Source organism: Rhinolophus hipposideros (assembly GCF_964194185.1).
Source record: "Rhinolophus hipposideros genome assembly, chromosome: 7".
In the NCBI taxonomy this organism is placed as follows: Eukaryota; Metazoa; Chordata; class Mammalia; order Chiroptera; family Rhinolophidae; genus Rhinolophus; species Rhinolophus hipposideros.
In genome coordinates this window covers 18,812,240-18,824,765 of record NC_138053.1, presented here as the reverse complement: position 1 = coordinate 18,824,765, position 12,526 = coordinate 18,812,240, and the positions used below count along the sequence as shown (strand labels likewise).

The 12,526-nt window shown below is 36.5% G+C and overlaps 1 protein-coding gene across 2 annotated transcripts in view; it reads left to right on the top strand.

The window, feature by feature from the left end:
• Window positions 1–12,526, top strand: part of HSD17B4 (hydroxysteroid 17-beta dehydrogenase 4) — a 90,447-nt gene that overhangs the window by 27,008 nt on the left and 50,913 nt on the right. For both annotated transcript variants that reach the window (XM_081053132.1, XM_081053133.1), the window contains exons 6-9: window positions 80–126; window positions 1,904–1,988; window positions 3,685–3,872; window positions 11,681–11,772. In XM_081053132.1, the coding sequence (XP_080909258.1) occupies window positions 80–126; window positions 1,904–1,988; window positions 3,685–3,872; window positions 11,681–11,772 (412 nt within the window). The remainder of the gene's footprint in view (window positions 1–79; window positions 127–1,903; window positions 1,989–3,684; window positions 3,873–11,680; window positions 11,773–12,526) is intronic.

Here is a 12,526-nt window from a genome sequence, read left to right as displayed (position 1 = left end):
TAGTAAAGTAATGTGCATGCAAAGTTTTTTTTTTAACGTATATACTCATCCTCTAATCGATATAATATCAATTTTTTAGAATTCTGAGAGACCGTTCCTTTAGTAGAATAAGTGATGAAGACTGGGGTAAGTTGTTTTTAATATATGTCTCTGTGGAACATACCTATCTATTTAGCCTTTTAATATTTGATAAATTTATACATTAAAGGAAAACTTGGTTTTATTTACTTTTTCTTCTGTTAATGTAAGTGATGAATAAGCTTTATAACTGAAAATGATGAATAGTTGGAAATAGCCCATTTTTTTAACATTTGATAAAAATTCTTTTTAATCAGTTGACAAAAGTTATTCAGAAGGATTTTGTGGCTTTTGATTTGTTTCCCCCATTTTTTCCTTGAGAGGTTGTCAGCATTTTCTAGCAGTATGAACTCTTTCTAACAGCCTTTAGCATGCTTATCTGGCTGTGTGATTCTTATTTCAAGAACAAGAGCAGGATATGGAAGGGAGCCTGGGGCCGAAAATGATGGAGATCTTAGAACTGGGTGGGAAAAACCTAGATGTAATTGTGAAGCTTCTGACAAGGAGGACATTTTTCCATTAGGAATGCCATGTTGGAAAGATTGAGTTTAGGTAATGAACAAATCACAGGTACAATATTTTGTTTCCTATTTGCTCTTCTTTGCCCTTACTTTTCATTGTCCATCAGAACTAAAACAAACACCGGTGGCTGAGACAACGGCAGGCATGATAACTGAAGTGAATTATATCATTGTTTATAGAGTGTGCTTCTGGAGAATATTGCCAGAAAATTTTTGGGGAGAAGCACAATATCTTTGTGTCTTAGAGTTGAACAAAGAGGGACTTTTAGTTTCCTCTTCTCTTGTAACAACTGGGGTAAAAAAGAAACTGAGAAAGCTAAAATTTGTTGGCCAAGCAGGCATATGTTGGTGCTTTCCTTTGAGCTCTGGTGAAGCTGGGGTGTTTTCTCTTCTGTTTTCACTCTAAGCTCACCACTCCTAACTACCCTTTCCTTTTTTCTTTTTTTTTAATGAGCCTTGCTCTCCTGAGGCTGAGGCAGTAGTCTGCCGCTCACAGCTGGCAATTGAACCGGTGACCTCAGTGTTAGGAGCACAGCCCTCCAACCACCTGAGCCTACCCTTTTTTTTTTAAGTTCCTTTTTTCACTCTCACATTATTCTAATAAACACATGTAAAAACATTTGTTGAGGCCCCAGATTAAAACAAAAATAAATAAAAATGGTTAGAAACTGATAAATAAAAAAATAAAATTAAATCTAAATCTAAAGAAAATTGAATTAAAAAAAAGTCAGTCTAGAGGATTTTGTCTATCTGAATCATTCCCCAGGTTGTCTGTTTATTAGATTGACATCCCGAAAACAGATAGGTTTATCTCTCTTCCTCCCTCTCTACCTCCCTCCTCTGTCCTCCCATTTTCTACCCTCTGCTCCTCAATTGTCTCTAACTCATTTATAAACCCTGGGGAAAATAGGAATGTAGGGATATAATGAGTGTTTTGTGAACATTTCTTGATAAACTGTGGTTTATGACTATGGTTTATAACTAATGTTTGTGTCGAGTCCCAATTATGTATGTAAAATTCTTGGGTATCAGTGAATTTTTATGTAAGCAGGCATAAATTAAAAATATGTACAGGGATTTCAATAATTTTATAAATAATATAGAAAATGGCTATGAACTATTAATTGGTTTCATAATTGGAACAAAAGCAAAAACATTTACTCAGAGAGCATTGCCATAATAGATGATTTTGAATGCTGGGTATAAAATTAACATCTGTTTATAAGTAAATCATTGCTTAATGTTGTTTTCTGAGACATGCCTCGTTGAATTTTGATGAAACATATAATAATTTTTTGTTTCAGATATAATCCATAGAGTTCATTTGCGGGGTTCCTTCCAAGTGACCCGGGCAGCATGGGATCACATGAAGAAACAGAATTTTGGAAGGTAGAGTTGCATGTGGCTTTTAAGGGGGATTAGAGATGTGTGTGGGTTCTTGGGTACAGGGAATGATAATTGCTTTGACATTGAGGAAAACATCTTCAGGTATGTGTAGGCTTTTTAAATGTAATTTTGGCACATACTCTCTCATTAAATTGATCATTTAGTCACAGATTAGCTGCGCTGGACAGCTTTATATTCCTTTTCACCTCCTGCTTTTCATTATTAATGATTTTCCTGTCGTTCTCTGATATTTTAGCAGTACATACATTGAGGGTTTAGCTATACTTTGTTCTTTGACCAAAATATCATTTTGTATATCCGGTGACCAAATGAGGAGAGATGAGAGGCTCTTTCCTCCTGGCTGGTACTTGTCAGACAGGAGTTAGTCTTTATAAACTTTTTAGGAACTGGAGAACTCTCATGGTTGCATCTATGTGAGTGACTCAGCCTGGCAGAGCTAGTTATTGGCTCCATGCACTCTGATGTCAAGGTCATTCCTGTTACCTTAAGGTTGCACACATTTACTAGAAGTGAATCGTTTGTGATACCTCTTCTTACTGGAGATTTGTAGTTTATCCTGACCCTAGCAGCTTCTGAAAGCAAATGATACGATTTATTTTACTTGATCTACTAAGTAAAGTGAGTGAGATTGGGTCAGATTATGAGATGGCATTATTTTAATATGAGGCATTTAGTATTATCGAGGAAGGGAGAGGGACAAAGTGATGAGGACTAAAGAATTAGACCTGCTTTATCTAATGTTTCTTACCACAATTTTAACTTATATATTGCCAGTTTATTTGATTTTTATAAATATTTCTTGTTTTCAGTAGATAATGAATGTACATTCTTACACTTGAATTCATTTGGTTCTGACCAGGGATTCTTCTTTTTTTTTCTTTCTAATTTTCTATGGGGGAATATTGGGGAACAGTGTGTTTTTTCAGGACTCATCAGCTCCAAGTCAAGTCATTGTTTTTCTTTCTAGTTTTGGAGGGCGCAGCTCAGCTCCACGTCAAGTCGTTGTTTTCAATCTAGTTGTAGAGGGCATGGCTCACTTGCCCATGTGGGAATTGAACTGGCGACCTTGGTATTAGGAGCACTGCACTGTAACCAACTGAGCCACTCGGCCACCCCAGTGATTCTTTTTAAAACAGTTAAATCTTGTAGTTGAATTTTGAGAGATTACTTTTATTATTAACATTATTTTAGATAATATGAATCTTGACAGTAAGAACCTAATGACAACAGTATACAGAGTCACTTTTGAGTCTCTTGAAGTGTAATTGTACCAAAAAAGAAAAAAAGAAAGCTTAGAATTGCAACGTTATCAATACATGGTAAAGATAAAACTGAAAGCAACAAAGGAGCAAGACCAAACATTTGGTTCTGGTCAAAACCAAATGAATTCAAGTGTAAGATGTACACAAATAAAGAAACAAAAACTGATAGACACACGCAACAATTTAGTTGTTACCAGAGGGTAAATGGGGAGGGGGTGGTAGATGAGGGTAAAAGGGATCGAATATGTGGTGATGGAAGGAGAACTGACTCTGGGTGGTGAACAATGTGATCTATAGATGATGTATTACAGAATTGTACACTTGAAACCTATGTAACTTTACTAACCATTGTCACCCCAATAAACTTTAATCAAAAAATAAAAATGGTGACGTGAGGGAATTGATTTTTCTTTTAGGATTATTATGACTGCATCGGCTTCAGGAATATATGGCAACTTTGGCCAGGCAAATTACAGTGCTGCAAAGCTGGGTCTTTTGGGCCTTTCAAATACTCTTGCACTCGAAGGCAAGAAAAACAACATTCATTGTAACACTATTGCCCCTATTGCTGGATCGAGGATGACCGAGAATATTCTTCCTCCAAGTAAGTAGCTTAGATTTTTTTAGTGCTATAACCCATAAATCTGTGTGTAATGAGCTTTGTAAAAGTATTTAATTTTCTGAATAGTTACAAAATTATTTTCCTTACAGTATCAAAAAGTATCATATAGTTTGTGTTCATTATAGAAAATTTAGAAAAGCACAAAGGAAAAAATTAAAAAATGACCCATAATTCTATCACACTAAGATAAACTTTCATTCTTTTTCTTTGTATAGGTAGACATATATATATAATTATGTGTATATATATATATACATATATATATACACACACACATATATATATACACACACACATATATATACATATATATGTATACATATAAAATTATATATATGTCTAATACAGTGAAAAAGAATGAAAGTTTATATATAAATATATATGTATGTATATAATATATATACCTATATATAATATATATATGTGTGTGTGCCAGGTGGTTTCTGGCAGGCTGGAATTGGAGCAGGCATGGTTTGGAAGAGACCAGGATGTTCTGTGTTGGGGTCATCTTGATGGGATGGCTGGGGCTGGAGTGGGCATGAGTTGGGGGCATACTGGAGCACTTTTTAACTTTTGCCATTTTTGTTATAAAATGTCTTGGTGTAGACCTCTTTGAGTTCATGTTTAGGACTCTGCTTCCCAAACCTGTATGTGTTTCCTTCCACAGCTTAGCGAAATTTTCTCTTGTCTCCCATATATATAAACAGATTTGGGTAATAGCATTCTTGTTTTATAATAATAATTAGTTTAAAATTAATAGACTCTTGATCTATTGGTTGTAGAGTAGCATGCTGTTTAGTCTTCATTTTTTTTTTTCCTTCCAGTTTTTTCTTGTAATTGATTTCTAGTTTCATACCATTGTGGTCAGAAAGGATGCTTGATATGATTTCAGTATTCTTGACTTTATTAAGACTTGTTGTGTCTCCAAATATGACCTATCCCAGAGAATGTTCTATGTGCACATGAAAAGATTGTGTATTCTGTAGTATTGGAATGAAATGTTTTATATACGCATGTATCTGATATAATATATTGTTTAAGGCGTGTATTTCCTTCCTGATTTTCTGTCTGAATGAGCTATCCATTGGTGTAAGTTGGGTTTTAAGTCCCCTTTCCTATTATTGTATTACTGTCAATTTGTCTCTTTATGTCTGTTAATATTTCCTTCATATATTTAAATGCTCCTATGTTGGGTGCGTATACTTGTATATTTACGAAAGTTATATCCTCTTCTTGTATTGAACCCTTTATCAGCATGTAATGACCTTTTGTATTTTTTGTTACAGTCTTTGTTTTAAAGTCTGTTTTGTCTGATATGAGTATTGCTATCCTAACTTTCTTTTTGTTTCCATTTGCATAGAATATCCTTTTTCATCCCTTCATTTTCAATCTGTGTGTGTCTTTCTAACTGAAGTGAATCTCTTATAGGCAGCATATAGATGGGTCTTGTTTTTTTATCCATTCAGTCACCATATGTCTTCAGATTGGAGAATTTAGTTCATTTACAAATAATTATTGATAAGTATATACTTATTGTCATTTTAAAAAATTGTAGTTCTTCTCTGTTCTTTTCTTCTTTCTCGGTCTCTTCCCTTGTGGTTTGGTGATTTTCTTTAGTGTTATGTTTTCTTTTCTCTTTATTTTTTGTGTGTCTATTATAGATTTTTGGTTTGTGGTTACCATGAGGTTCATATATATCTACCTATATACAAGCAGTATATTTTAAGCTGATAGTTGTTTAAGCTCTAACACATTCCAAAAGCCCTGTAGTTTTACACCTCCACCACATTTTGTATTTGATGTCATATTTTACTTCTTTTTATTTTGTGTATTTCCTAACTACTTATTGTAGTTATAGTTGATATTACTACTTTCATCTCTTAACCTTCATATTGGCTTTTTAAGTGGCTGATCCACTGCCTTTTTTATATATTTGCCTTTATCAATGAGATTTTTTTTTCTTTTATGTATTTTCCTATTTCTAGTTATGGCTTTTTCCTTTCTGCTTAAAAAAGAAGACCCTTTAACATTTTTTTGTAAAGCTGATTTAGTGGTGATGAATGTCTTTAGGTTTTGCTTCTCTGGGAAACTCTCCTCTAATTCCTTGTGATAACCTTGCTGGGTAGAGTATTCTTGGTAATAAGATTTTTTTCTTTTTAGAATTTTAAATACAAATTGCCACTCCCTTCTGGCCTGAAAAGTTTCTACTGAAAAATCAGCTGATAGTCTTGTGGGGTTTCCCTTGTATATGACAAGTTGTTTTTCTGTTGTTGCCTTTAAGATTCTCTTTTTATTTTTAACTTTTGCCATTTTTATTATAAAATGTCTTGGTCTAGAGCTCTTTGGGTTCATGTTGTTTAGGACTCTCTGCTTCCCAAACCTGTACATCTGTTTCCTCCCACAGGTTAGCGAGGTTTTCTCTTGTCCCGTTCTGGGACCCCTATAATATGAGTATTAGTATGCTTGATGTCTTGGAAGGCCCTTAAACACTCCTCATTTAAAATATTTATTTCTTTTTGCTGTCCTGACTGGGTAATTTCTATTCTTCTGTCTTTCAGATTGCTGATCTGCTCTTTATGAAGTAATCTGTTGTTGATTCTCTCTACTGTATTTTTTTTTAAATTTCAGTTGTATTCTTTAGCTCTGATTGGTTCTTTGTTAATATTTTCCCTTTGCTGAAGTTCTCATTGTTCTTCCATTCTTCTCCTGAGTTCAGTGAACTTCTTTATTACTATTACTTTGAATTCTTTATCAGGTAAATTACTTATCTTCGTTTCATTAGTGTTTTTGTGTGGGGTTTTGTGTGGGGTTCTTTTGTTTGGAATGTATTTCTTTCCTCGTTTGGTTTGACTTTTTGTGTTTGTTTCTATGAATTAGGCGACACAGCTACCTCTTCCAGTCTTGAAGGAGTGACCTTGTCTATGAGCAATCCCTGTGTAGACTGTGTGTGCCAGGTGGTTTCTGGCAGGCTGGCTGGAATTGGAGCAGGCATGGTTTGGGAGAGACCCAGGATGTTCTGTGTTGGGGTCGTCTTGGTGGGATGGCTGGAGCTGGAGAGGGCATGAGTTGGGGGCATACTGGAGCACTCTGTGCTGGGGCCACTTTGATGGGATGGCTGGAACTGGAGTGGGTGTGGATCTGGGGGTCCCAGAATACACTGCATCAGGGTTGCCTTGGCAGGGTGGCTAGACCTGGAAGAAGTGGGGCTCCGGGTGTCCTGGGACATGACTTGCCAGTTCCACACTGGCAGGATGGCTGGATTGGATGCAGGTTGGTGGGGTCCCTGAACACTCTGCATTGGAGCCATCTTTGGTAGATGGCTGGAGCTGGTGTGGGCTAGGGACCTTGGCAGGCTAGATAGGGTGCCTCCTGTCCTTGCTGTCAAAGTGAAATAAAAAATGATGCTGTTTGGTACCCTGATCCTGAAGACGGTTCCAGCAGTTCCCCACCCATTTGGCAGACACTCCAGAGTTTGTAAATGGATTTTCTTCACATATAGCCTACGTGTCCTTTCCTTTAAACTGCTGTTTTCTCAGCCTTGCCCCAGGGTGGGTGAGTCTGCATGTGGACCCCCCCACCCAGTGATTTCCCTACTGCAGGTCACTGCGTTAGGGATGGGTTTCCCATTGTTACCACGTCTCTATCTCCTACCCTTCTCTGTGTGATCCCTCTGTTGTTCGTTGTGCAGAAACTGTTCAGTCAGCCCCTCAGTTCTATATGTAGGTGTATATTCGGTGTATTTGTGGGAGGAGGTGAATTCAGGGTCTTTCTGTCTTGAATCCGTATTTTGTTTTTGTGGGTTTTTTTTAAAGATTTTATTGGGGAAGGGGAACAGGACTTTATTGGGGAACAGTGTGTACTTCCAGGGCTTTTTCCAAGTCAAGTTGTTGCCCTTTCAATCTTAGCTGTGGAGGGCGCAGCTCAGCTCCAGATCCAGTTGCCGTTGTTAGTTGCAGGGGGCATAGCCCACCATCCCTTGCAGGAGTCAAGGAATCGAATTGGCAACCTTGTGGTTGAGAGCCCACTGGCCCATGTGGGAATCGAACTGGCAGCCTTCAGCGTTAGGAGCATGGAGCTCCAACCGCCTGAGCCACTGGGCCGGCCCCTAGTTTTTATTTTTTATAGCTTAGAAAAAGCTGAAAATTTATTTTGCCCCAGGGTTTTTTTTCTCTTCCTCTGAAATATCACTTATAGGCTATCAAAGGAATTATGTTTAAAAACCAGATGTTATAAGTAATATGTGGAGACATTTGTAGTTTGTTTTTCCTCTAATGTACGTAACTTACATGTTTCTTACATGAAGTAAAGCATAATCCTCGAATGAAGACCCATGAACTAACTTCCCAAGCTGTATTTGTTATTCACTGCTGCATGATAAATTACTCCAAAACTTAGTGAATTAAAGAGCAAACATTTATTATCTCACACATTTTCTGGGGTCTGGCATCTTCAGTGGCTTAGCTGGGAAGTTCTGGTGTTGGGTCTCTAAAAAGGTTTTAACGTAGATGGTTGCTGGAACTCCAGTCATTCAGAAGCTTGCTGGGTTGGGGGATCCACTCCCAAATACATACATGCACATGATAGGAGGCCTCCCTCCTTCCTAGCTGTTATCTGGAGGACTTGGTTTCTTACCATGTGGGTTTCTCCATCGGAATATTTATATGGCAGCTGGCTTACCCCAGCGCTAATAATTTGAAAGAGAGAAACAGTCACCAGGATAATAGTTGACGATATCTTTTAATTTCAGAAGTGACATAGTATCACTTCTGTTCTGTTGGTCACAGAGACCAACTCTGGTATATTGTGGGAGGGGACTGCAAAGAGGGGTGAATAAGAGGAGATGGGGATCCCTGGGGCCACCTCGACCAGCTGTTATGCAACCCCAACACTGGGGCATACCAATAACTTGCGTCTATCTTTGTTATCCTTTCATCTCAAACCCCTTGCTTCCCCCAAGATGTAATCACTTAAAGAAAATGATTGGTTTTTATTTCCTTACCCTTTCTTAAAAAAATAATAAATACATGGCTAAACCCTGTATTGTTTGGTTTGCTTGATTTTGATCCTAATGAAATTGTAATATACTGTGCTTTTTAGGGAGGAGTTGCTCTTCGGTTTTTTTCTATGTGGTGTTATATATCTAAGATTAATTTATGTTATATTTAGCTATAGTTCACTCATTTTTACTGCTGTGTCATACTCCATTATGTGAATTTATCTAATTCTTTTTAATAGACGTCTGGGTTTGTGTCAGTTTATTTGCTTTTTTGAACAGTGCGGCCATTTTTTTTTTTTTTACAGTGTTTCCGTTCTTGTTCATATGTCCTGGGTCACATAAACAAGAATTTTTCTAGGGTGTGTGCTTAGAAGTAAAATTGCTGAGTTATAGAGTATACTGGGGTTGCCAAAACAATGTATCCAAGTGGACACTTTGGTCAACATTGCTCAAGCAGTAGTTCGCCGTAATCAGAAGTGTCTGGACACTGAGGGTAACCACTTTGAGCACCTCTTGTAATTGCAGAAGTCAAACGTGACTTGTATTCATCTTTGTTATTGGTATATGTGTATATTGAGTATTATAATTTTAATACAGTTTTCTGTTCTTAAAATGTGTACACATTTTTTTGGCACCCTCTGTATATAAATGCTAAACTTAAGATAATGCTAACTTATTTTCAAATAGATTAAGCCAATTTACCATCCAACCAGTGTTCACAGAGTTCTCACTGCTCTCTGGTTGGGTCGGGGGTCTCCAGGATCACCTTTAGGCTCCATGATGCTCTAGAAGAAGTCCCAGAACCCAGCCAAACTGTTAGAGTAATGGTCATGGGTTTTTAGAGTGAAAAGATACAGGTTAAAATGAGCAGAGAGGAAAGGCACATGGAGTGAAATTCAGAAGAAACCAGGCTGGATGTTTTTAAGTGTTGCCAGCCAGGCAAGCTCGCCTGAGCCTTGGGGTCCAGGCTTTTTATTGGTGGTCAGTCATGTAAGCCTGCGGCCCCTGCGAGATTGACCTCTGCTACACAGATTCCAGCCCCTCAGAGCAAAAACAGGCTTCATCATAAGTCACATTGTCCGCGTAAACTATCTGATCACACTGGTTCTGCATGGCCCACGTACTCAGGCATACAAAAACCCTCTTATTAGGCAGATTATTCCAAGGCTCAGAGCTCACCCCCTAGGAGCTGGCCAAGGGTCAGTCCTGAAGATAGACCTTTCTGGGATTGTGCAGAGTTTTGAAGCAACCTTGATCTGCTGAGTTAACCCTTTTCTACAGTCTGGTCCTTCTCCAAACTTGGCATTGTCAATGTGTGCCAATCTAGTGAGTATAAAATGGTATCTCGTTGTTATATTCTCAAGAACTTCACTTACCCTTTTGAGCCTTGTGTTTTTTTTTTGTTTGTTTGTAAAATTGAGCTTAATAAGATGCTAGCTAACCTGTGAGTTTGGAATGTGTTTTGAATACTGGAAAGCAAGAATATTTACTTACATTATTAGTGACAATATGTGAAAAAAGATGCAAGGCAGAAGTATTTTTTCCTACGTGACTTATGTTCCTTTCTTTTTTTCTCACCCAATATAATGGATGCTGAGTTGGATTTTATAGACGTGTTTATTGCTGTATTCAATACTACTATAAAGTTAGTCAACTCAAACTTCAGAATCTATATAAATATCCTTTAACATTCCATTTTGCAATTAATGCTTGTATCTAAAGGAAATTAGAGGAATGTTATGTATTGAGACGAATGTTATATGGGTTAAGAATTTGTTTTATATGTAATTTGAGATGGTTGGAATCTCCCTTTGGTTTTCTCCTCATATTTATAACAGAGAGTGGAGAACAGTGCACCACTAGACTTTTTGCATACTGGAGAGCTTTTAGAGGCTATAAAGTGAAAAGTTTTTGGAATTGCTCCTTAACTTATGGAGACTGTAAATATCATCGTTGTTACTTTAGCATATTAAAATAAAATTAGGTTTTGTCATTTCACAATTAAAATTTGCAATTATTTGATTGTTTAAAGACTATAAAATAAGTATATTAACAAATTGAATCTCATTTGAGCCTTGGAACAACTGGTGGAACAGGTAAGGAAAGCACTCTGCTTATCATGGTACTAATGAAGGCACAGCTCCAGGGGAGTCTAGTGCTCACAGTCCTAAGTGGCCTGCAAGGCAGGGCCAGCAGTAAAATCCATGTGTTCCTACTCCTTGTGTAGTACCTTTCTGCTCTATTAAGTTGCTCACAGAAAGGATACAATGGGAAAATATTTCTTACACTTTGTTACTCAGCAATGCTTGCAAGGTCCATTTCACATGTTATCTCACTGTCATTACAATTGTCAGAGCTGTTTTTTTGTTTTGTTTTGTTTTGGTTTTTTGTTTTTGTTTTTTCTAGCTTATGGTTAAATAGCTGGGAAAACAAAAAAGTTTGGGAATGAACGGTACTGAGTTCCTCATGTTATATGTAGAATTGCACACCAGTCTTTTCCTAGATAGCTCTAACTTGCCTTTTCCTGAATATTATGTTACCTATCTTGGAAAAGTGTATTTGATGTATTCAATGTTAGAAGCTGGAGAGAGCTTTAGGAGTGTCTCCATTGCGATGGCAAATGTTCTTAGAAAAGCCTTGAATGTTAGACTAATTAATTGTGTATATTTAATTTTGTTCTTATTTATTTAAATTACCTATACTTTTATAAATAAGAAATTCTCAGAAAATAAAATGATTGATTAAATATGTATACTTGTTTAAACACTTTTTCTTTTTTTTGTGTTTATTTCAGATATGTTGGAATCTCTGAAGCCAGATTATGTGGCACCCCTGGTTCTTTGGCTTTGCCATGAGAGTTGTGAGGAAAATGGTGGCCTGTTTGAGGTATTCTGAACTTTCTTGCTTTCTCCCAAAGTAATATTTGTGTAACTAAATACAAAAAATGATTTTAAAATTAGTATTTTTCAGTTGCTCACATATGTAAAAAAATCTACATCAGTTGACATCACTTGCATATTTTTAAAATATTATGATTATGTGATAATTAAGGAACAAGTGTTGATTAATGTCTTTTTTGGAGAAAATAACAGCAACTTCATAAATTCTGTTTTTATTTAGTTCTTCATTTCTAATATTCTTACCAAATGAAAATGTGGCTTATGTGTTTAGTCACACACATAGAGAAAGTGTCATTTGGTTAGAGAAACTCAATGGTAAAGTACAAGGATGAGCATAGGGGTTAGAGTTAGCCAGGCCAGATTTTGAATTCTTGTTGTGGTAATTGCTAGCTTGCTGGAATTTTGTACAAATTAACCTCCCTGAGCCTTGGTTTCTTTGGGGTTTTGTTGTGACAACTAGAAATTATACTTTTAAACTCTTAGCATAGGACTAGTACATATTAGTCACTCCTCAATTTTAAATATTACAGCAGCATAGAAGGAATTTAGTCTGGGTATAATAGGTCAGTAAACACAACTTATTATGTATCTTAACTTTAAAAAAATAAACTCTCTATTTTTCCTTGTTGCAAAACTTTAAATGTTTATTGTAAGAATGAAAACCATACATAATCCCACTATCTATGAAACCCAGTTTTCACTGATAGTCTGTTCTTTTATATTTCTTTGTGCTATCATAC